Genomic DNA, 23,385 nt, shown 5'->3' with positions numbered 1-23,385 from the left:
GTTCTATGTAAAACCGGGCAGGCTCATGCAAAAATTAAAACCCATGCTATCGACCTGACCAAAGGCCTACCTGCATGCATGCCCCAACCGATACGTGTTCCTCCAATCTGCTCGCACGCAGGCACGCACAATCCCCACCACGTCCGACCCCCGTGTGCGCTGTCTACATACCTCTTCATTTTCAGCCACTGCCGACTATTAATACATTGCAAAAGCTATTAGCATATTTATATTAATATTTTGTCATGAAAGGAAATTGCACAAAATGGGAAAAATCAAACTGTGCACATAATTGCTGAAAATATAGGACCCCTGTTGACTCTATCATCATGGATAATTGTAAAAAGACTTTAGACAGCATGGTGTTGCACCAAATGAAGTTCCACTTTCTGCACATTCCTTAATCTTTTCTACATTCAATATAATTGTCCAAACAGTAGAAAAATTAATTTTAATGCTTTGCTTAAATAAATCCACTTCGTTAATATTGCTAATTTGTTAAAATTTTCAGATTTCAAATCAGATATAATAATTTGACAAGCCGGGAGGCGACGATGGTTCGCGGGCATTATTGAACAATGCCACGATAGGTATAATTGAGTTAGTGGAAGCTTTTGAGGAAGCCCTACCATAAAAACCTCTCTTCTGTCAAAATTGACCAAATAAAATCGGATTTTTTTATATGTTGTACTTATGGACATTACGCACAGCTTCTAGTAAATGAAATTGCGAGAACAAAATCGAGAAAAATAAATAAATAAAAGTTCAAGTGGGCGTGGCTCCGCCCACAAGGGGCGTGGGATGCCCCTCATACAAAAAGACACAACTAGACCATGATATCTCGCTTGTGTCCAAGTTTCATCAAGATAGCATTAAACATCACGGAGCTATGTTCTGGAGAGAGTCACAAACAGACAGACAGACACACAGACACAACGAAAATAGTGGTCACTGCTGGCGCCCACGAACCAATTATACATTTAGTCTGTGAGAGTAGATTGTGTTTCCAAATAAAGGCATCATGTCCTTGAATAGGACAAACAAAATGGTGAATAAAGACCCCTGCAAGCTGACAGGGGACTGACCAATGATGATGGCTTTATGAAGGATATTTATACTAATAAATAGCAGTGTGTGTGTGTGTGTGTGTGTGTGTGTGTGTGTGTGTGTGTGTGTGTGTGTGTGTGTGTCTCCTCCATGACTTCAAAACGATAAAACCTGGAAGCCTGAAACTTTGCAGGTATACTAAGGGAACTCCAAAGAAGTGCAAGAGTGAAAATTGTATGTTTTGATGGATTAAAACACCCCTTTTGAAGATAATTAACGGCCTTATTTAATTATATCCTTGATCAGGCCCATCCTCAGCCACCTCGCTCTTTGGGGTTTTAAGGAGTATCCGAGGTAACTTCACTGGGATCTGAAGCCGCCATGTTTTTTTGCTCTGCTCTACCTTGCCTTGACTTGGAACAGGCCGCAACGATTTTTTAACAATAAAGTTATTTTTTATTATCACTTTCCTCACTCATATTGAACGCCTGTTCATCATAGCTACAAATCGCTGTGTACACCGCTTTTGTAAGTGTTAGAGTTTTCAACATATGAGCTTGGAGCGATTTCATGCTTTATATGATACAAATTTCGACAATCTACTCTCACGGACCAATTAAAGTATATCATCGAAATAATATTGCGGTTTTGAGGATCAGATATCGTCCGGACTAAATAATTGTCGAAATCTGGAGTGAAATCTGAGAATTTAAAGTAATAACAAATGATAATCACTGCTCACTTTCAGTCTTTCATTCCTTTTTTTTCCTGCCTTTGGAACAAACTCCCAAACTCTCTTCAATCGCACTCTTCTCTCCAGGACTTCAAAACAGCTGCTCACTGCCATCTCTTATTTTCCCCCATCCAAAACACGATCTTTTCTCCCCTTGTAAATATACCCCAAACCCACCTCTTTCAAATTCTCTGCTTTCCTTCCTGAAAGTCCCTGTCGTGTCCATCTTGTTTACCCTGTGTACCCCGTCACATCCCTCTCCCTTCCACAGATCTCCTCATGTCTCTGTTGTCCACTGTTTTGTCCTTCCCTCTTCTGCCCCTCTTGTCTCCTGCTCCCCTTGTTGTACATTCTGTGTGTTAGCTTTAATATGAGCCTCGACATTTATACAAAATAAATAAATAAATAAATAACAAGTCTTGCAACTCAGCCGATATATCTATTTACTTTAAGCAAGCAAGTCTTCTATGTTCCCTCCTTCTCCATATATACACAAGAAAAGGTGAAATTTCCAAAGCATTAAACTTATATTTTTCTGCTGTTTGGAGAATTATATTGAGTGAACAAAAAATTTAGGAATGTGCTAAATTTTACCAGCTTCATTGAGCTATATGACAATGCATTCACTGTTGGACCTCACGTCCTGTCCCCCAGAGAGACTGCTTATCCATAGCATCTGCCAGATCTGTGTCTATATTTTCGGAGGTTTTGCAAGATGCTCTACACTCTACGGGGAATCAAAGCAAATCTGGTGAAAAATGGACGTTTAAAAAAAACGATATAACGTTTATGCAGATAGTTAACGATGTACCTGCGATGTTTATTTCATGGGCTATTAAACTTTGCGATGCCTCCAGGATAGTTCTACAAGAAGCAGCATCTCTTTTGTGGATAAAGTCGTTATTTTAATGAATTCATTTCATTTCATTAAGTGTAGCGTGTGCAGTGAAGACCGGCTTTAGAGTTAAAGGGATCATATATGGTATGCAGCCACAGCCTGGCAAACCATTCCTTATCAACCATTTAATTGGAGTGCTTGTGTAAGTGCTTAAGCCACTTTCCGAGCGCCCAACAGCCGATAGCAGTACCATGCTATGTCATTCTGAGTGAATCGTTCACTCACTGCAGACACTTTTGCCATACCATGTCATTCAGTGCAAGTGGTTTGTGCTACATCATCCTAAGCGAGTAGTTTGTGTTCCATCATCCTGAGTGAGTAGTTCGTGCTACATCACCCTGAGTGAGTGGTTCATGCTCTGTCATCCTGAGCAAGTGGTTTGTGCTACATCATCCTAAGTGAGTAGTTTGTGCTCCGTCATCCCGAGTGAGTGGTCCGTGCTACATCACCCTGAGCGAGTGGTTCGTGCTCTGTTATCCTGAGTGAATGGTTTGTGCTCCATCATCCTGAGTGAGTGGTTTGTGCTTCATCATCCTGAGTGAGTGGTTTATGCTCCGTCATCCTGAGTGAGTGGTTCGTGCTACATCACCGTGAGTGAGTGGTTCGTGCTCTGTCATCCTGAGTGAGTGGTTCGTGCTCCGTCATCCTGAGTGAGTTGTTCGTGCTCAGTCATTTTGAGTGAGTGGTTCGTGCTCCATCATCGTGAGTGAGTGGTTCATGCTCCATCATCCTGAGTGAGTTGTTCATGCTCAGTCATTTTGACCAAGTTGTTGTTTAATAACACTCGATTTTTAAGCCGTTTGCCGTATTAACATTTATAACATATATAACATGTTATAAATACATGCCGTATTAACATGTATAACATCACACACAGCTGTTTATAAAGATTAATGTTTGTGAACATCTCCCTGAAACATCTATATCAATGTAACATTGTTTTTCGGTGAAAGCTACTCAAGGTGTCTGGGTTGTACACAGTCCGTACTGTAGTCAGTAATCACACTGACTCCAACCTGCCGACTTCCCGAAAAATTGCCGATATTGGCAAAGCACTTGAGTGTGTGTGTGTGTGTGTGTGTGTGTGTGTGTGTGTGTGTGTGTGTGTGTGTGTGTGTGTGTGTGTGTGTGTGTGTGTGTTGGTGTTATTCATAAAGCATAACATATTCTCTACTAATTACTCAACCCCCATCCCTCTGTCTTTCTTTGTCCCATTCTTGCTCTACCCCCTCCAAATACAGTGCAGCACCCTCCTCCCACACCTCTCTCACTCTCCCCTCCCCTCTCTTTCTGTCTCTCTTTCTCTGACTGTCTGTCTCTGGACATATCTGTACAGTGGTTATGACTGGACAGTGTTTGTCCCCAGAAGTGTCTAGGCGGGGTTTGTCTCCGGACTTATTCGGATGGTATTTATCTCCAAACGTGTCCGGATGGGAATTTTTCACTTGACAGCTTGGCTCCGGATGCATCCGGGTGGTGTTTGTCTCCAAACGTATTTGGGTGGTATTTATGTCCGGGCAGGAGTTTGTCTCTTGACATGTCTGGACGGTGCTTGTCTTTTGACGTGTCTGGGTATTGTTTGTCTCTGGACACGTCCAGGCGGTGTTTGTCTTCGGACACATCTGGGTGGTATTTGTGTCCGGACAGGAGTTTATCTCCGGACAGGAGTTCATCTGCGCACGTGTCCAGAAGGGAGTTTGTCTCCAGATGTGTCCAGACGAGAGTTTGTCTCTGAACGTGTCCAGACAGGAGTTTGTCTCTGGACAGCTTGGCTCTGGATCTGTCCGGGCATTGTCTGCAAACATGTCCGGGCGGTATTTATGTCCGGACGGAATTTGTCTCTGGACATGTCCATGCCGTGTTTGTCTCTGGATGTGTTTGGGCGGTGTTTGTCTCCAGATGCGTCCAGGCGGTGTTTGTCTCCAGACGCATCCGGGTGGTGTTTGTCTCTGGACAGCTTGGCTCCCGACGTGTCCGGGCATTGTTTATGTCCGGACGGGAGTTTGGCTCCAGACGGGAGTTTGTTCTCGAATGTGTCTGAGCAGTGTTTGGGCCCAGATGGTTTGCCTCCGGATGCGTCCGGCAGGTTTTTTCTCCAATCGTGTCCAGGCGGTATTTGTCTCTGGACCGTGTTTGTAGTGTGACCAGTAGAAAATGGATCTCAGACATTATTTTGTTTCCATCTTCACTGTTATTCGATGCAGAATCATTTTGATGAGACGGTATGAATCGTAATTAATGCTCCATCGCACGTCTGCCTTCCCTTCCTCTCACCTCATGCTGACTTCACTTCATCTCACCTCACACTGTCTTCCCTTCCCACACTGATCCTTGTTCCCCTCCCCTCTCATTTCCTCTATATATATATATATATATATATATATATATCTCCCTCCCCTACCTCTCTCACTCCCCCTCCCCACTCTTTTCCTCCCTCCTCCCTTTAGTATACCCGTCAGCGAAGCGACGGGTTGTATTTGCTCGTAAGTTAATTATATTCAAAAGAGATGTTTAAATTAATCCCAACACCCAATTTTCAGTCTTGCACTTCCTTGGAGTTCCCTTGGTATGCATGCAAAGTTTCAGGCTGCTAGATTGTATGGTTTTGGAGTTATGGAGGCAAGTGCGCGCGCGCGCACACACACACACACACACACACACACACACACACACACACACACACACACACACACACACACACACACACACACATTTGTACAGATGACTATTTTCTTTCCACGGCACGGCTTGAAATAAAAAATGTACCTTTATTACCTCCGCCACTGAAGGTGAAGGAGGTGATGTTTTCACCCCTTTCTATCTGTTTGTTTGTTTATTTGTTTGTGTGCACAATATCTCAAAAAGTTGTGGACGGATTCGGACGAAACTTGGTGGACAGGTTGGGTGTGTGCACGGACGAACCGATTCTATTTTGGTGAAGATCCGAATCCGTATCTGGATATGGGAATTATTTAATTTTTCAAAGTGATTCTTCACCATTCAGGGACAGGGCCAAAAACGATATAGTACTGTATCGCATGGTATTTCAAACATGTATTGGGCCCGATATGTTCTCATGGATCAGGCATTACGTGGCGGAGGTATGCGCTCCACCGAGTGCCCTTCTAGATTCATGATAGACGACATGTTCTTCAGATTTTAAATGTCCATCAACTCAGTAATCCTGTTTATTGCATGAAAATTTTCTTTGGCCGGTGTATTGTAGACCGCTACCTCGATCTTTCCCGAAAAAAACATGCATTGCATCATTTCCTCTGCATCGGTTGTTAATCAAAACTACATTTCTTTCCTCAAAACGTACCTTTATTTCATGATGGAAGACGCATTGTTCAGTCTTCAAATGTACACCAGAGGCCTTAAGCCTGAAATGAAGCGTGAAGCCTATAAGTAGTGACAATTGTGGGTCGGGTCATGCCAGCTGTCCAACCGATGGGGGGAAAGAGAGAAATACATGGATTATCAAATACCACAATCTCAAAAATGACGTGAAAAGATCTTGGAAGCTGAAGACCACCAAAATTGTTCCAGTGATCATTGGAGCAATCGGATTGACAAAGAAGAACCTTCAGGAGATTTAAAAATCCATCCCTGGGGATATTACTGCAAACAAACTGCAGTTGGACGCTGTCTGGGGCTCAATGACGATCCTGAACAGAACCGTCGTAACAAAACTTTTATAACAAGAAAACTTCACAACTTGGTCCATAAATCGTGATCCCTCATCAAAACAGAGTTGGGCACTTCGAGCCCGGGGAGGACTCCATTTCACCTTCGGAAACCTGCATATGGAGATAACAACCAGACGTCACGACCCACTATGTCTGAGTTAGAATATAATAACCTCCGACACCCAGGTGGATGGAGGTTATGTTCTCACCCCTCTCTGTCTGTTTATCTGTGAGCATGATATTTCAAAGAGTTATGGACGGATTCGGACTAAAGTTTGCGGACATGTTGTGTATGTGACAAGGACCAATTAATTAGATTTTTTTTTGAAGACGCGATAAACTCATCAGGATTCGTACGTGCAATAAATGCAAGTCAACGCCTCCTGCTTCTTTGCAGACCTTGATCCTTTTCCGGTCCAACACGTGGAATATGTCTTTCAATCATGACAAATCCCACTCTCACTCTGTCTCTCTGAAAGGACTGGCTGGCAACCCCTCCCATCGACTTTATGAGCAATACTATTAAAGAGGTTCAATCACTCACACTTTAGGGCCTCACTATTAGCCATGATCTTGGTTGGGTGAACCATGTACAGTATCTCAGTTGGCCTCCAAAGCTAGTTTCTGACTGGGGACCCTTAATCGTATAGTCTTTCCTTGGCACACCTGGACTCCTATCCACAGCTTGATGGAGTACTGCTCTCCCCTCTGGGCTGGCTCTCCTGTCTCATATCTTGCTCAGCTTGATGCCACAGAAACCAAGGCATTTAGAATCGTTGGTATCTCCCACGATGAAGTTGAGTCAATGGGCCTATCATTTTCCCATCACAGAGAGGTCGGTGGTCTCTGTCTTCTACCACCTCCTTTCTGGTCCTCTGCCCTTTCTGGGGCTCATTCTTTCCTCCAAGGCTTTAAGACAGCTATTCACCACCCTCCACAACCATTATCTTTTATACCCCCTTTAATCCTCCTCAAGCCACCTCTTTCTGAGTTTCTCTTCCATGTCTGTGATTGAGAGTTTGCAGCTGGATCGATATTGTTGACCTCCTGTGTCCCCCCCCCACTCTCCCCCTCCCCTTTGCTTTCATTCTCCACCTCCCCCTTTCCCCAAGTACCTTATTTCTCAAAGTCTTATTCTATTTTGTCTGTCAACCCTGCTGATGGAGTGTCCCCACCACCAACCACGCTGGTATAATTGTTCATAGCTCCTCCACGAGCCTCGACACTGTATATAAAAAAACGCCGGTGAAACGTCCCTATTGCACCAGACGGCGGTTTTAGTCAAATCCGATTCCATGGAGACCCATCCAGCACAGAAAATAGAATGTACAATTAAACAATTTAGTGCAAAAAAAAAGTTTATTTATTTAATCTGGAACAAAACTTCCAGCTCCCAACCCCTCCACTGCACCACCCACGACTAACCCCAACTCTAGCACAACACACATTCCCAGCTCATCACCAAGGCGTTAATGAATTGAGAAGCTATTTATACGAGTGCGATTTTCCTAGTGCGAGTGAGAACAGCTGGAGCTTGGTATGTGCGGTTCATGTCTGGATGCAACTAAAAAGCTGCCTTCGGGTGGGATTCCTGGATTCCAAAAACAAAAACCTTCACCACCGAAAGTAATTTGTTTGTACTGCTAATTTGGCCGAGTGTGTGACACTATGATCATCAATATGAGCTCTAACGAAGGTTATCGTTTCTATCGTTAGATTTGGGTTTAGGGTTTGAGATCCATCATTAAAAGGATGTGGGTTAACCTCCAACTTACAACCCATAATGAGAAATTAAAATAAAAGGGTTACACTCACAGATTGCAGAATGTGTAAAGTATGAAATACATCCCAAAATGTATATCCTTACATAATATTGCAAGTAGAGAGAAGATGTGAAGGATGCACTCGAAACTGCTGTGCTCATGGTAGAGGGAAGATACAAGTTCAAGTGTTGGATGGTTTTTGTTAAGTGATGTGGAAGTGAAAATGAAAACAACTTGAGAGTGATGGGGTTGTCGTCTGAAGGCCAGGTATCCAATTAAAGTTCATTTTTGGTGTGATAACAGCCACCAACTCAGATTATACAAAGCTCACTTGCACGTTATGAAGTGGGAACACATTACTTATTCCCAGCCCTTTCAAGCATCTTCTTTGATAGCTAAAGCAGATTTATTTAAATGCTCAGGCAGCGACTTGTATCAACACCATATGCATGACAAGGACACGAGGAGACCTCAGTGTAATGTTAAATTAATTCCAGACATCAGGGTCGGAAGAAAGTTCTACAAATGAGATACTCACAGATTTTTTTTTTAATAGACAAGTACAAAAAAATTTTTTTCCTTGCTGGCAACTCAGTGCACACGAAGCGAAAAGTGGGGTTAAGCAATTGGTTCACTTTGGCTCTCTGTCTGTCCACATATGTCATTTTATGGTCGAAGAACAACTCAATTTAAACTGAACTTTATATTTTGAACACAAATCGGAAAACGAACCTGCTGTTTAATAGTACTTTGGCTCTCAATTCGTCCCGATCGGACATGCCCAGATAGGTGCGAGATATTTTTTTACTCCGTCTTCCTGTCTGGCGGTCAAATGAGGTTGAAAATAGTTCCAAATAGGAAACTTACTGTTTCTAATAACATCCATGAAAAAAAAAGGATGCAACATGTTAAATAAGGTGGTGTATAAAGACACCATCAATGGAGCTAAACTTCCACAATTTTTATTTCAATTGAATTATATTTGGACATGGTGTGGGTAAGGTATTCTCTGAACACTAGTTATATATTCAGTACTTTGAAAAAAAAAATAATAATAAAACTTGGGTGTATCTTGGACTGTTACGAGTTCCTCGTTCATCAGACTTTAAAATTGCCCACGTTAGCAGAAATGGGATTTTGAATCTGTCAAGCCAGCTCACGAGTCGTTCTCAGACGGGAACGGCAAACTGGCCAACCCAAGCATGAATCATCGCTCAAAGGCATTTCTCAAGAAATGTGCAGGTCATGGATATAATTGGTCTCGAGAGGCGGCACAAAACGGATCCGATATCAACTTGGAAGGAGAAGGGTCTAATCAAGGTAATTATGATCCCCTCACCCCCACCAACATTCCTTTACGATGAAACACTGCCCAGTCTCCAGGTTTGTCTTCATTTATTTAACTATTTTTCAAAACTAGAACATCATCTCAAGGACAATTTCACATCAGCCACTTCTAATAAATCTTTATTTCACTTTAAAAGGCATTTGGAAATATTTCACTCAACTGTCATTCGCTGTGCAACGATTAAAAACAAGACATTGCACACACTTACAAAAACCTCGTCCACACAAAGAATAATCTATGGTGTTTCCAGTGGAAGTGAAAACAAGCAAGCTTGGGTGCGGTAGGAAGCAAACGGAGAGTCCGAGGACTGTGACCAGCACATAGGTATTGGAACGATGGGACCAGCCCAGGGCCGAACGAGTCCCTCATTTAGTCGTACGTCCCACAGAGCCAAACATCTCTTGGGACGCGTATGTCACATACAGGAAACCATCCTCGTCCTGGTGCTCTGTGTAAAGCTCAGCCATGCTGGAGGACATGCTGGCCAGATTGCGCCTGTTCACCATCAGGTAAAACGCTTGTGTGGGTCGCAAGGACATACGATTGCTGCACACATCGCAATAATACAGGTACACGCTCAACACCAATTAGAGTACATGTGTACAAGTTATCCAAAAAAAACATCCAAATCTTTAATGCTGCAGCAGCTCGGTCCATCATGCTGCAGTACGGCAGCGCATTGGTGCAATGTCTCCAACACGTGCACAGCACAAAATACAATCAGGAAAACATTTACAAAAGAGTAACATCCAAGTAGATGGTCTCATCCAATTAAACAAAAAAAAAAAAAAGGGAGCAAAGGGGTGGAGGTCCCCAGTGTTTCACGGTACAATCCCACATCCATCTTACATTCGATCCCCTCTCGTGATCTTGGTTATCCCTGCCATCTCAGCACCCTCTACACTCACCCCTGGAAGATTTGAGGTTCATTACATGGTTAGCACATTCACATTCACCGTCAGTATGACACTTCTCCATCCCATCATCCTGCCATTACACGAGCCTCAGTTTTATATAGGAGGAAGAGTACAGGTCCTTATCGATGACAGCCCCCAATCACACCTTAAAATGGGACATGTAGATTTTAATTTCATCAAGTAAAAAAATATATATAAATATGTAGGTAGCAGTGATGGGAAATAAGCCCCCACCTGGTTAGGGACTAATAAACTAGAGAATGTTGGTTGAGGATCAACAGGAGCATCAGCACAGGGATACAGAGTAAACCGCCACAAAGAGGTAATTCGGTCAGACATGTTACCATGCACTGTTCTGCGCAAGTTTGACACGCTAAGTATGATTCGGTCAAGTGGGGGTTGAGGGAACAATGGTTCACTCAAACTATCGGGTTCCAAAGGATTTGAAAGGATCTTGATTCGACATCACAAAAGAAACAAAGGAACTCTTCAACAACTACCCATGCGCACCCCAAACACATACCGAATGATGGTCACAAACTGGCTCATGGTGAGTTCCTGAGGAACCAGGAACTTGGTTTTATCCAAGAGGGGAAGATCCTGCTCTTTTCCAAACCGTTCCACAATTACCTGTTGGGGAACACATGTGCACACCAAAGATCACGGAGGGTGGGTTTGGTGGGGGAGAGTTTTCACAAGTTACGTGCACAAGGACACACCAATACAACTAGCTCATCGGCATTCACTGCGGTCTTAGTGGCACAAGCAGGTTGTCACCATCTTAAACCGAATGATCCAAGTCCAATGACACGTCATTGCAGCATTTAACTGCAGGGAGACATCACGACAGTTTGATTTATATTGTGTAGTGATATAGGCGAAGGGAAATGAAGTCACAACAACTACACAATTGTTTGTTGCCAACAGATCATACAATGAATGATAAACAATATGAACCCAAGACCCCGATTATAGAGTTGGATCGAGATGACCTCACTTAAAGCGCAGCCAACTTGGAGACTTCAGTTATGATTGGATGGTGATTAAACACAGGAATACATCAGATTGAACCCAAAGAGGAAACATATATCGTGTTATCAGGGACATTTGATTGGAGACAAAGGCCTTGTAAAAGAAAGACCACCCCACCCCCCCCCAAAATAAATAAATAGTTTTCTTTTCCCTTCACAATCGAGTCATTTCATGAATCGCTTTGTAAGTGATAGTGGCCGCTGAGGGGCCCCATGAAGCTTCAGCACATTTGGCACGAAACTGGAAGGAGGAAGATGGAGGAGGGAGATGGAGGAGGGAGATGGAGGAGGGAGAGCTCATGCTGTGCTGCACGTTCCCATCAGGAGATAACGTTCTGATGAGCGTGGCGAGACAATAACTAGGTGTGTGTCACATACATTTACACAAAGCAAAGGGACCCTCCACGTTTACTCCACCCACAAGGGATGTCAGAGCCTCATTTTATCAACAATCATATCCCATTCATCACTTCAACTGGAACATCAACAAGTTGGACCTCTCGGACATTGCAAATGATTGCAGCAAATCCTTCGACAACCACACCTTCACAAACAACCACCACCAACACCACACTCCCTTTGCTGAGTCCCTTGACTGTTTGATGGCAAAACAGTGACACAGCGAAACGAGTGAACACACACGCCCACCATTGCTAGCAAGTAAAAATGGAGACATTCCCCTGGTTTAAAAAAGTTTTAAACTTTTGAACCATTTTCGTGCAGAGTATTAATAAGGGTTACATGGGTAACTCACGGGTATTTTGTTTGGGAACTTGGTCCTGATTCCAACAACCTCCTGCTTCCTTAGGGCTAAATTCGAAACGAGAGATTGGGGGAAAGGGGGGGGGGGGACGGACATACATTCAGAAGAACATCAGTGGAGGAAAAAAAAAATCCGTCGGATTAACCCCTTCGTACCCGGCCAGCACCCCATCCCCTTACCGAGACTCTTCCGCTTCTTGAAGGATTTATTGAACGTGTGTCCCATTTCCATGGGAGCCATACTGGTGGAGCACACACCGTACGATCTGCACGAACCAGGAGACACACACACTCTGTACACACACAGACACACACTCGCCTCCCATCAAGTAAAGGGAGAAAGAGCGTCACGTGACCACCGTTGACCTCCCCCCTCCCTTTTCATTGAAACCCCTCCAGCCCACCTCCGCATCCTGATTGGCGGGTTTCAGTTTCGAAGAAACAAACACGTGACACGAAGGTGCTCGTGGAAAACAGGTGAAGCTGTCCCTGCGGTTTGACACGATAAATGTTATTCCATGCAGCCTAAAGTACTCAGGTACGCTCTGTGCCAGGTAGTCTGCCCCCCAAATGAGCACTGCACAAACCGAGACCCCTTCTCCTGCAACATCCCAAAAACTTACCAAGAACCGAACCGATCGTTCCCGACCCCCATCCACAATACTTATCACGAACGATTATGACGCAATAAGCAAATTAACGAATCCGCGAGTAAAGTAAAGTAAACAGCTTCGTTTGAAAGTGTTCACTTCGATCCTTCATGCGGTCATTCCACCTCCCTTGGTTCGATTGAGCCGGTTCGGACCGAAACCCGGAATTTTTTTCTCTGCTGATAGATCGTCGAGACTGATAATGAACCAGTAATCAACGTTTACGTCAACTGACATACCTGTACACTCTACAGGTACGTAGTGTATTTTAATAACACCATATTGGGTCATGCGACACATCGCAGATATCATGCACAGATCGTGTCCGAAGGAAGGATGCCACATGTGCCTCGTCATTAGCTCCGCCCACCTCACCTGCACGTACCGTTCATAGTCATTAGCTCCGCCCTCCTCACCTGCGCGAACCGTTCATCGTCATTAGCTCCGCCCACCTCACCTGCACGTACCGTTCATCGTCATTAGCTCCGCCCACCTCACCTGCACGTACCGTTCATCGTCATTAGCTCCGCCCACCTCACCTGCACGTACCGTTCATCGTCATTAGCTCCGCCCACCTCACCTGCACGTACCGTTCATAGTCATTAGCTCCGCCCTCCTCACCTGCGCGAACCGTTCATCGTCATTAGCTCCGCCCACCTCACCTGCACGTACCGTTCATCGTCATTAGCTCCGCCCACCTCACCTGCACGTACCGTTCATCGTCATTAGCTCCGCCCACCTCACCTGCACGTACCGTTCATCGTCATTAGCTCCGCCCACCTCACCTGCACGTACCGTTCATCGTCATTAGCTCCGCCCACCTCACCTGCACGTACCGTTCATCGTCATTAGCTCCGCCCACCTCACCTGCACGTACCGTTCATCGTCATTAGCTCCGCCCACCTCACCTGCACGTACCGTTCATCGTCATTAGCTCCGCCCACCTCACCTGCACGTACCGTTCATCGTCATTAGCTCCGCCCACCTCACCTGCACGTACCGTTCATCGTCATTAGCTCCGCCCACCTCACCTGCACGTACCGTTCATCGTCATTAGCTCCGCCCACCTCACCTGCACGTACCGTTCATCGTCATTAGCTCCGCCCACCTCACCTGCACGTACCGTTCATCGTCATTAGCTCCGCCCACCTCACCTGCACGTACCGTTCATCGTCATTAGCTCCGCCCACCTCACCTGCACGTACCGTTCATCGTCATTAGCTCCGCCCACCTCACCTGCACGTACCGTTCATCGTCATTAGCTCCGCCCACCTCACCTGCACGAACCGTTCATAGTCATTAGCTCCGCCCACCTCACCTGCACGTACCGTTCATCGTTATTAGCTCCGCCCACCTCACCTGCACGTACCGTTCATAGTCATTAGCTCCGCCCACCTCACCTGCACGTACCGTTCATCGTCATTAGCTCCGCCCACCTCACCTGCACGTACCGTTCATAGTCATTAGCTCCGCCCACCTCACCTGTACGTACCGTTCATAGTCATTAGCTCCGCCCACCTCACCTGCACGTACCGTTCATCGTCATGAGCTGTTATGATTGCGATCGGACGCTTGGAGCTCAGCAGCACTTTGAGCGGTGTATAACGAATACCTCTCTAAGCTCGGCGCGATCTACTTACCAAGTCCATGCTCCCTTTGGCGCGCAACTCCGGCGGTGTTTGTTTATAAATATAATAATCACATCCTTCCAGACATCGAATGAAAATTAGTCACTAACACATCACTGAGATATACCTGTATGTATTGTGATGTCATGGTCATTCATGGTCATTCATGGTCATTGTCTCATGTCAATTGTGAAGTTGTTAAGGCCAAGTCTCAAGTCAAGTTGCAACTCACAAAATTTACGACTCGAGTGCGAATCAAGTCCGAGTCGTCGGATGGAGTCTCCATGTTTGCTGACACATGCCCGATTGACCGAGTCCCGGCATTTTTTTAAATCCATCGGTGTCGTGTCCTTGGTTTCGGGCAATTATTATGATTCGTTCTCCATCCCAGTTGAGCTGTCCTCTTCTTAGCCATTCCAATGAGCCTTCTATGTCAATGCCCAATCTGTCCAACTCTTTAAAATAAAAAATCTTCCTGCTCTTTCATCGTTCTCCCAGTTGTCGGTGTATATCTGCTGATATTTCGTTTTATATTTTTATTTTGTCTTTTTTGCAATCATTACTTCTGGCATCTATGATGGATGGAGGTTATGTTTTCACCCTTCTCCGTTTGGCTGTTTGTTTGTGTGCAGGATAAAAAAATTGTGGATGGATTCAGATGGAATTTGGTGGACAGGTTGGGTGTGTGACTGTGATGAACTGATTCGATTTTGCTGAAGATCAGGATCCATATCCGGATAGGCAATTTTTTTTTAATTTTAAAATTGAATCACCATTGAGAGATGGGGCCAAAAACGATGCATGGCATGATATTTCAAAAACGTTGCGGACGAGTTATGACAAATCGAGGTGGATGAGTTGGTTAGGTGACAAGAACAAGCCGATTAGATCTTGGAGGTCCGGGTCCTATTTCGGTTTCATGTGTGACATCTATTCACACCTGCCTTTGGAAATTTTTTTGCATGGTGGGTTAGGGATAGGGGAGAGCGGAGAGAAATGGGACAGGGGAAACATGGGATGAGTCGTCTGATGTCATCAACTAATACCGAACTAGAGGGGGAGCACTCGGGAGAGTGCAAAACCTCCGCCGCCAATACTGCTAGGTCACTCAAGTGAAGCTGATATCCTATTCATTCAGTTTGACGTCAACAGTGCTCACAGAGTTATAGTTTGCAACTTTCCCTTTTAACTTTTACATACTCAATTAATTCGTCATAACTTGATTCCTTGAGACAGAAATTGATTTTACGTGGGTATATCCACCTGAAGTTCCAAAATCAGCCACAATTATAATTTTGGCATGTTTTTTTTTTGTTGGAAATCACTTAAAACATGTAGAAATGCAAACTAGAGGGGGAGCACTCGGGAGAGTGCAAAACCTCCGCCGCCAATACTGCTGGGTCACTCAAGTGAACCTTATATCTTATTCATTAAATATGATGTCAACAGTGCTGACAGAGTTATAGTTCTTTTCTCCAACATTTTTTGGGGAGGGGGGGGGGGGGGGTTGGAAATCACTTAAAACATGTAAAAATGCAAAAAAAAAAAAAAATCAAAATTTTGTTGAAAAAAAAAGTTGCAAATTTTTTTTTTTCTAACAATTTTTTTGGGGGGGTTGGAAATCACTTAAAACATGTAGAAATGCAAAAACAAATTTATCCTTTTTTTTGGGGGGGTAACAATTTTTGGGGGGGTTGGAAATCACTTAAAACATGTAAAAATGCAAAAAAATTTTCTCGAACAATTTTTTTGAGGGGGAGTTTGGAAATCACTTAAAACATGTAGAAATGCAAAAAAAAATTCTCTATTTTTTGTGGGGGGGTAACAATTTTTTTTGGGGGGGGGGGTTGGAAATCACTTAAAACATGTAGAAATGCAAAAAAAATTTTCTCCAACAATTTTTTTTGGGGGGGGGGAACAAGTCCAAAATTTAATGGCATGATCCTTGGACCATACCTAACCCCCCCACCCCACCAAGTTTCGTCGAAATCCGTCGAGGAGTTTTTCCATATTACTGTTCACAAACAAACAAACAAACAAACAGAAATGGGTGAAAACAGTAACCTCCATCCATCTTCGAAGATGGCGGAGGTTGAAAAAGAAATCGAAATTTTGTTGAAAAAAAAGTTGCAAATTTTTTTTTCTCTAACAATTTTTTTTTTTGGGGGGGGGGGGGGGTTGGAAATCACTTAAAACATGTAGAAATGCAAAAAAAAAAATTCAAATATTTTTTCAAAATGGCCGCTATAGTGGCCTTATTGGATTTTGGACCAAGTCCAAAATCTAATGGCATGATCCTTGGACCAGACCTAACCCCCCCACCAAGTTTCGTCGAAATCCGTCGAGGATTTTTTCCGAAATACTGTTCACAAACAAACAAACAAACAAACAGAAAGGGGTGAAAACAGTAACCTCCGATCTTTGATGGTGGAGGTTAATAAGGGTCAAGCTTTTATTTGTGATTTATCTTCTTCCCCCTTGACAATATTTGAGGTCAGGATTTCTACACAGAAAACAAGCGATGTCATGGCAGTTTTAATATTTTGGGGTCAAAATTTTTTTTTGGGGGGGGGGGGTGTCACAACATTTCATCTATCTCACTGTCTTGTTATTAAGTATTTTATGGGAAAAATGTTACCAGAGATTGACTTGAATGCGAGCCATAAATAGTGAGTGCAAATATGTCAAGGCTTTCAGAGTTTTAGAAAATCAATCGCCATTTGTGTACATTATACCCATGGGGAGAGTATGGTGTCCCATCTCTCCCTCATGGTGGACCAACTCTCTAAATTCTCCCCGGTTATATATTCCGGTGTTCCACTTGTTTGTTAGAATGTGACAGCGAAGTAGATTATCCTTTGTGCATTCTTCATTTGAGGTATAATTCTAATTTTAAATCGATGAAGATTCTAATTTCCAGGAAACTTTGCACCACACAACTGGACAAAAAGTGGGGTTTTTTTTCATTGTAGTTATCATAAGGACACGGTATTACAAGCGGAAAACTGACCATAGGCTTGTACTGGAAGCGAGGAATTTCATTGACTTTTTGAACTTGTAATTGAACACTATGTCATGTAACATCCGTTCAACATTGACACTTCAAAACTAGCTTGTAGTCACAACTTTGTGGAAGATTTTGTTGAATTAAACAATTCAACTTAAATGTTCTTCATTGTTCTTTTGTTGCGTCCCATTTCTCCTACCTCGCTGTCCCATGGCTCCCGACATTGTCCCAAGTCACTCCAAAATTTGTCAAAAATTGGTCATGACTAAGAACTCAACAAGTCCGCTCAAATGCTGCATAAGTTATATATTTTGTCGGGTACGACCATGGGTTCATTTGACAACCAAATATTTGCTGAAAAGTTTTATACTTCCATGTATGGGACAAAAGTCTGGCCACGCTGAAAATAGTGTCCCACATCTCCCCGTTCTCCCCTACCTTTTCTGGCTTGCTGTCTTGGTATTTGTACACAACTTGGATTCGGTAGTGTTGTGAACTTTTCACATAAACAGCCAATCCCACAGTTGTCATTGTGTGCACTTGGATGAGCTCCATCAGACCGCCACCTCCTTCTCATCTCGGCAGGTACATTCTCGGGATGCATTGATTTTTATAAAACATTTTGTGGATAGTGAGGAGTTTCTTTGCTTTGATTCTGAAAAGGGCAGTTTTGAATCACGTATAAGCAGTTTTAAAGGTTCTTGTATCATTCAAAAAAAGATATATTATTGCAATTATTGTCATCCATTTGAGTTAAACTTTTTCTTTACATCAGGGTGTGTGTGTGTGTGTGTGTGTGTGTGTGTGTGTGTGTGTGTGTGTGTGTGTGTGTGTGTGTGTGTGTGTGTGTGTGTGTGTGTGTGTGTGTGTGTGTCGTTGGTTGTTATCTGCATTTGTGGGTTTGAGGAGATGGAACAATGTCCGCCCAGGATTCAAAGTATCCACCTTCGCCTCGGTAAAGGGTCACAGTTCATGGACCAAGCTGTTCAACTTTGTTGTTCTCAGAGTTTTGTTCCGAGGGCTCTTTTCAGGATAGTCACCGAACCCCGGACTACCTCCAATTGTAGTTCGTTTGTGATGATTTTCCCAGGGATGGTTTTTAAAATCTCAGTGAGGTTCTTTATTACTCCTGTTTCTCCAATTATCTCCTACTCTGAGGAATTTGTATGATGCTTTCCTTTTCTAACTGCTGTATTGTTGTTTCAAGGTCAATTTTTATGTTGTCTGTTTTTATTGGTTTACCTTCTACAAATGTGCAGTTATCTAGTTCGAATTCCATTTGAAAGTCGCCAGAGAACCGTTTTACTAGTTTTAGCTGTTTTGTCAATTTATCGTCATTTGGCGTGAAGAGCTTTAAATCATCCATGTATAGTAGGTGTGTCACCTTTCCTGTTTCTTTGGATATTCTTCTATTGGTTGTTCTGGTGTATCTGCATCCTTGTTTGTTGATGAGGTTACTCAGTGGGTCCAGAGCCAGAAAAAAACAAGAGGGGGGAGAGAATGTCTCCTTGGAAGATCCCACACCAAATGTTCACATCTGGTATTTTTATATTTCCTTCCGACTGCTGTAATATGAATGTGGAATTCCAGAATTCTGTTGCTTTCTCAATCAGTTTGATTATTTGGGAATTGATTTTTTTTTTTATATTCGCATGCATTACAGTCAGGTCAGGTTCGATCTGTGACCTGCTACAGGTACCATGTAAACCTGTACTAACCTGTTCCATGGTCGGGTTGTCGGCGACTAAACCATCTCCCCCACCAGGTTTTCTGGTGAGGAGGGTGTTTGGATATGGACACCCAGCAGGATTAAAAACAAAACCTGTCAAAAGGTGGGAGGAGCTCCTTGTGAGCCAACGGCCATCCATATCTAGTGCCCAACTGTATCTGCGGACGTCCTCCTGCAGTTGGGTTACTTCTTATTAGGAGGTTGGTGGCAGGATTTGCACTCCGGCCACTGTAAAACCCTTCATTCCGCAAAACGCAAAAACGCAAAAAAATCTGAAAACCCACTCCGTGGGAGTACCTCCTGTGCAGCTTCCCTTCGCAGGGCAGCTCACCGGATGACGGGATTGGGGCAAAGCCTTTGGGACCCCCAATCTTTGATGATAGGAGGGAAACCACGGGGTAACATCCCTGGGTCAGATTGCGGGAGAGTGTGTCGGAGTGGTGCTGAGGTGTCGTCCACCAGACGGCGGTCTCCTTGGGTTAACCTGAGGCGGTCTCTTCGGGTGGGTGCCTGGAATGTCCTATCCCTAAGAGAGGATGATCACCTGTCTCTGTTATCATCTGAGCTCAAGCGTTTGGACATCGGGATTGCAGCTCTCTCTGAGGTTCGGAGACCGGATTGCGGCGAGATAATGTTGGGTGGTTACACCTACTATTGGTCTGGTCACTCTGATGGTTACCATCTCCAAGGAGTTGCTGTAGCTGTGTCCAATAAGCTGACCCCAATGATAATTGAGGTTACACGGGTCAACGAGCGTGTTATGAGATTAAGGATTCGTCACTCCTTAGGTGTCATTTCCCTGGTCTCTGTTTATGCTCCGACTGAGGCGAGTGATCTCACCGTGAAGGATGCATTCTACTCCACACTCGAGTCTGTGGTTGATCAGTGCCCCAGACGAGATACACTTCTAGTCTTGGGGGATTTCAATGCATCGACTGGAACTGATAGGGATGGTTATGAGGTGTGTGTTGGTCCCCATGGGTCAGGAACTATGAACCAGAATAGCACTAAGTTCCTTGACTTTGCAAGAAGTCATGGACTTAGGGTGGCTGGTTCATGGTTTCAGCGCCCGCAAGCTCATCGCTGGACTTGGTATTCCAACGCTGGCGGTGTGGCAAAGGAGATTGACCATGTCCTCATTGACGGTCGTTGGAGGATGATCCAGAACTGCAGGGTCTACCGGAGTGCTCAGTTCCTCAATACTGACCACAGGCATGTTGTAGCAACTCTAAAGCTGCACCTTAAATCCTGGAGAATGGTACCATCCCAGCCGAGGCTGGATGTTGCCAAGCTCAGGGATGAGAGAGTAGCTGAGGAGTTTGCGAACAGGCTGAGTGGACACTTGGGGGGTCTGGGTGCTTTGGGGGGTCCTGAAGAGTTGTGGAGCGCCTTCAAGACCACCGTCCTTGATGTTGCCAGTGGATGCCTTGGAGCTCACCGCAGGGCAAAGAAGAATTTTGTCTCTCAAGGGACACTGGATACCATTGACCAGAGTCGCAGGGCCAGGCTGAATGGCAGAGCTGAGCTGTTCAGGGAGCTGAAGCGTAAAACTGTACGTGCACTGAGGGTGGACAAGGAGGCCTATGTGCGAGGAATCTGTGAGGGGGTAGAGCATCACCTGTGGACAGGTGATTCTCGTCCCGCTTACAGGGGAATTCGCGCATTACGTTCATCCAAGCCCATCCCTCGGAGCACTGCAGTTCGAGCAGAGAGTGGTAGGCTCTTGACAGAGGAGTCTGAAGTGAAGGCCCGCTGGGCCGGTTACTTTGAGCGGTTGTACCAGGCTGGTCCCCCAGCTGTCGAGTTGGACGTCAAGGGTGTTACAATCCCTGTTGCTGACCCTCGAATCAACTGTGGTCCACCTTCGCTTGTGGAAACACGGGCTGCGGTGAACCAGTTGAAATGGGGCAAAGCTCCAGGGATCTGTGGCATCCATGCCGAACTTCTCAAGGCTGGTGGAAATGCTGCACTCGTGTCGTTGCATGCAGTTTTGTGCTCTGCCTGGAACACAGGCATCATCCCAACTGACTGGAAGAGGGGCCTTGTTGTCCCTCTCTGGAAAGGGAAGGGTGATCGCCAAGACTGCAACAACTACCGAGGGGTGACGCTGCTCTCAGTGCCGGGCAAGGTCTTTGCTCGGATAATTCTTGATAGGGTTCGCCACCATCTGCTTGAGCACCAGCGTCCAGAGCAGTCAGGCTTTACACCAAAGAGGTCAACGATTGACCGTATCCTTGCACTTCGTGTCCTCACCGAATGCAGACGAGAGTTTCGGCAGGGGCTGCTTGCAGCCTATGTTGATCTCTGTAAAGCGTTCGATTCAGTGAATCGGGATGTCCTCTGGAGGATTCTTGGTCTTCGTGGGGTGCCACCAAAACTGATCGATCTGATGTCTGAACTCTACTCTGGTTCTGAGAGTGCTGTGAAGTGTGGTAGTACCACCTCTGACTTATTTCCAGTTGTTACTGGAGTTCGTCAGGGATGTGTACTTGCCCCCACACTTTTCAGCACCTGTATGGACTGGATTTTAGGGAGGATGTCGGAGAGATCAAGTTGCGGTGCATCGTTTGGGAATGTCAAGATCTCGGACCTTGATTTTGCAGATGATGCAGTCATCTTTGCGGAGACTTTAGACATCCTCTTGGGGGCCCTCGAGGTGCTGAATGAGGAGTCGGAGCCGTTGGGATTACGGGTTTCTTGGGTCAAAACTAAGATCCAGGCTTTCGGTGACATCTTTGATGCTGCTGTCCTGTCTGTGTCTGTTTGTGGTGAGGATGTTGAGGTCGTGGAGAGATTCACTTACCTTGGCAGTGATATTCATGTCTCTGCTGGCTGCGAGTGAGAGGTCAATAGACGTCTGGGTCGGGCCTGGGGAGTCATGGATTCACTGGATCATGGGGTGTGGCGCTGCCGGTACCTGTGCGGGAGGACGAAAGTCCGAGTCTTCAGGTCCTTGGTACTTCCAGTCTTGCTCTATGGGTGCGAGACTTGGACTCTGACCAAGGATCTGAGACGGAGACTTAATTCCTTTGGTACCAGGTCTCTTCGGAGAATCCTTGGCTATCGCTGGTCGGATTTTGTGTCCAACGAGCGGTTGCTGAGAGAGACTCGGATGAGATTTGTTACCTGCATAGTCCGTGAGCGTCAGTTGCGGCTGTATGGACATGTGGCTCATTTTACTGACGCTGATCCTGCTCACCAGATTCTCTCAGCGAGGGAGTCTCATGAGTGGAGGAGGCCAGTGGGCCGACCACGTGCCTCATGGTTGCAGCAGGTTGACCATCATCTCAAGGAGATGGGGATGGGCCTGGCATCTGCCTGGGGGATGGCCAGACGGAGGCCCCTGGAGTACCGGCGGAAAGTGGACGCAGCGACGCGTTGTTCTGGCACATGCTCCCATACCTGACCTGACCTGATGCATTTTATCATGTATGAATGTGGGACACTGTTGAAAGCTCTCTTATAGTCTATCCAGGTGGTGGACAATTTGGTTCTTCACATTTTACAATTTTCAAGTCGGGCCTTGTTCAGTAGTAGGTGGTCAATTGTTCCATAACAAGGTCTATTACATCCCTTTTGTTTTTCCTCCAAACCTGCTTGTTGTGTTCGGCGATGATATATCATTTCTGTAATGATTCCTGTTCGAAGGTTGCATGTTGATGGAAGGCATGTTGTTGGCCGGTATTTGTGAGGAAGTTGGGTTTCTTCTGATTTTGGGATGAGAAATGTGTTTCCTTCTACGAGTTACTCATCCACTGCGTTTTCCACTTGGATCGGTTCGTTGAATGTCCCGGCGTAGTGATTGTGGACAGCATCAAGTTGTTTTAGCCAGAAGTTTGGAATTCCATCTGAACCTGGGTTTTTGAAGTTCAGCATTTTTTGAAGTTGTTTTCTCATTTTTTTGTTTTCATCAATATTCACTGGGGGCATTTCCTCGAGATGTTGCTTCTTCTTTTCCAAGTCTGGGATCCATTCTGTTCTGCTTCCTTGTTATGTTCCTCTAGATCTCCAAAAAAATTCCTTTCCAAAAATTTTCTCGCTTTTCTTTTTCAGGGGGAATTGACACATTCTGCTTTTGTTTCCCTAATTTGCGGGAGAATCTCTTGGGGTTACTTTCAAACATAACGTTTTGTTTTCTCCTGTTGTTTGCTTCCTCAGTTTTATTTTATTTTAATCTTCCTTG

At 44.8% G+C, this 23,385-nt stretch overlaps 1 protein-coding gene across 3 annotated transcripts; it reads right to left on the bottom strand.

Moving 5' to 3' along the window:
- Positions 1-9,508: 9,508 nt before the first annotated feature.
- Positions 9,509-13,096, bottom strand: LOC147014773 (microtubule-associated protein 1 light chain 3 gamma-like). 3 transcript variants are annotated; one of them, XM_085853030.1, is made up of 6 exons: positions 13,078-13,096; positions 12,593-12,677; positions 12,369-12,454; positions 12,181-12,236; positions 10,919-11,025; positions 9,509-10,024 (listed from the first exon to the last, which is right to left on the bottom strand). In XM_085853030.1, exons 2-6 carry the CDS (start codon positions 12,598-12,600, stop codon positions 9,844-9,846), a joined length of 438 nt encoding a protein of 145 aa, XP_085709156.1. In that variant the 5' UTR covers positions 12,601-12,677; positions 13,078-13,096; the 3' UTR covers positions 9,509-9,843. The 3 variants fall into 3 exon arrangements, with proteins under 3 accessions (XP_085709156.1, XP_085709154.1, XP_085709155.1); XM_085853028.1 differs by lacking the exon at positions 13,078-13,096 and adding an exon at positions 12,812-12,987; XM_085853029.1 differs by lacking the exon at positions 13,078-13,096 and having other exon boundaries at positions 12,593-12,761.
- Between the last annotated feature and the right edge of the window lie 10,289 nt (positions 13,097-23,385).

Source organism: Eptatretus burgeri, chromosome 13, assembly GCF_056783735.1.
Source record: "Eptatretus burgeri isolate ZD-2024b chromosome 13, Ebu_testis_v1, whole genome shotgun sequence".
NCBI lineage: Eukaryota > Metazoa > Chordata > Myxini > Myxiniformes > Myxinidae > Eptatretus > Eptatretus burgeri.
This window is presented reverse-complemented; position numbering and strand designations above follow the sequence as displayed.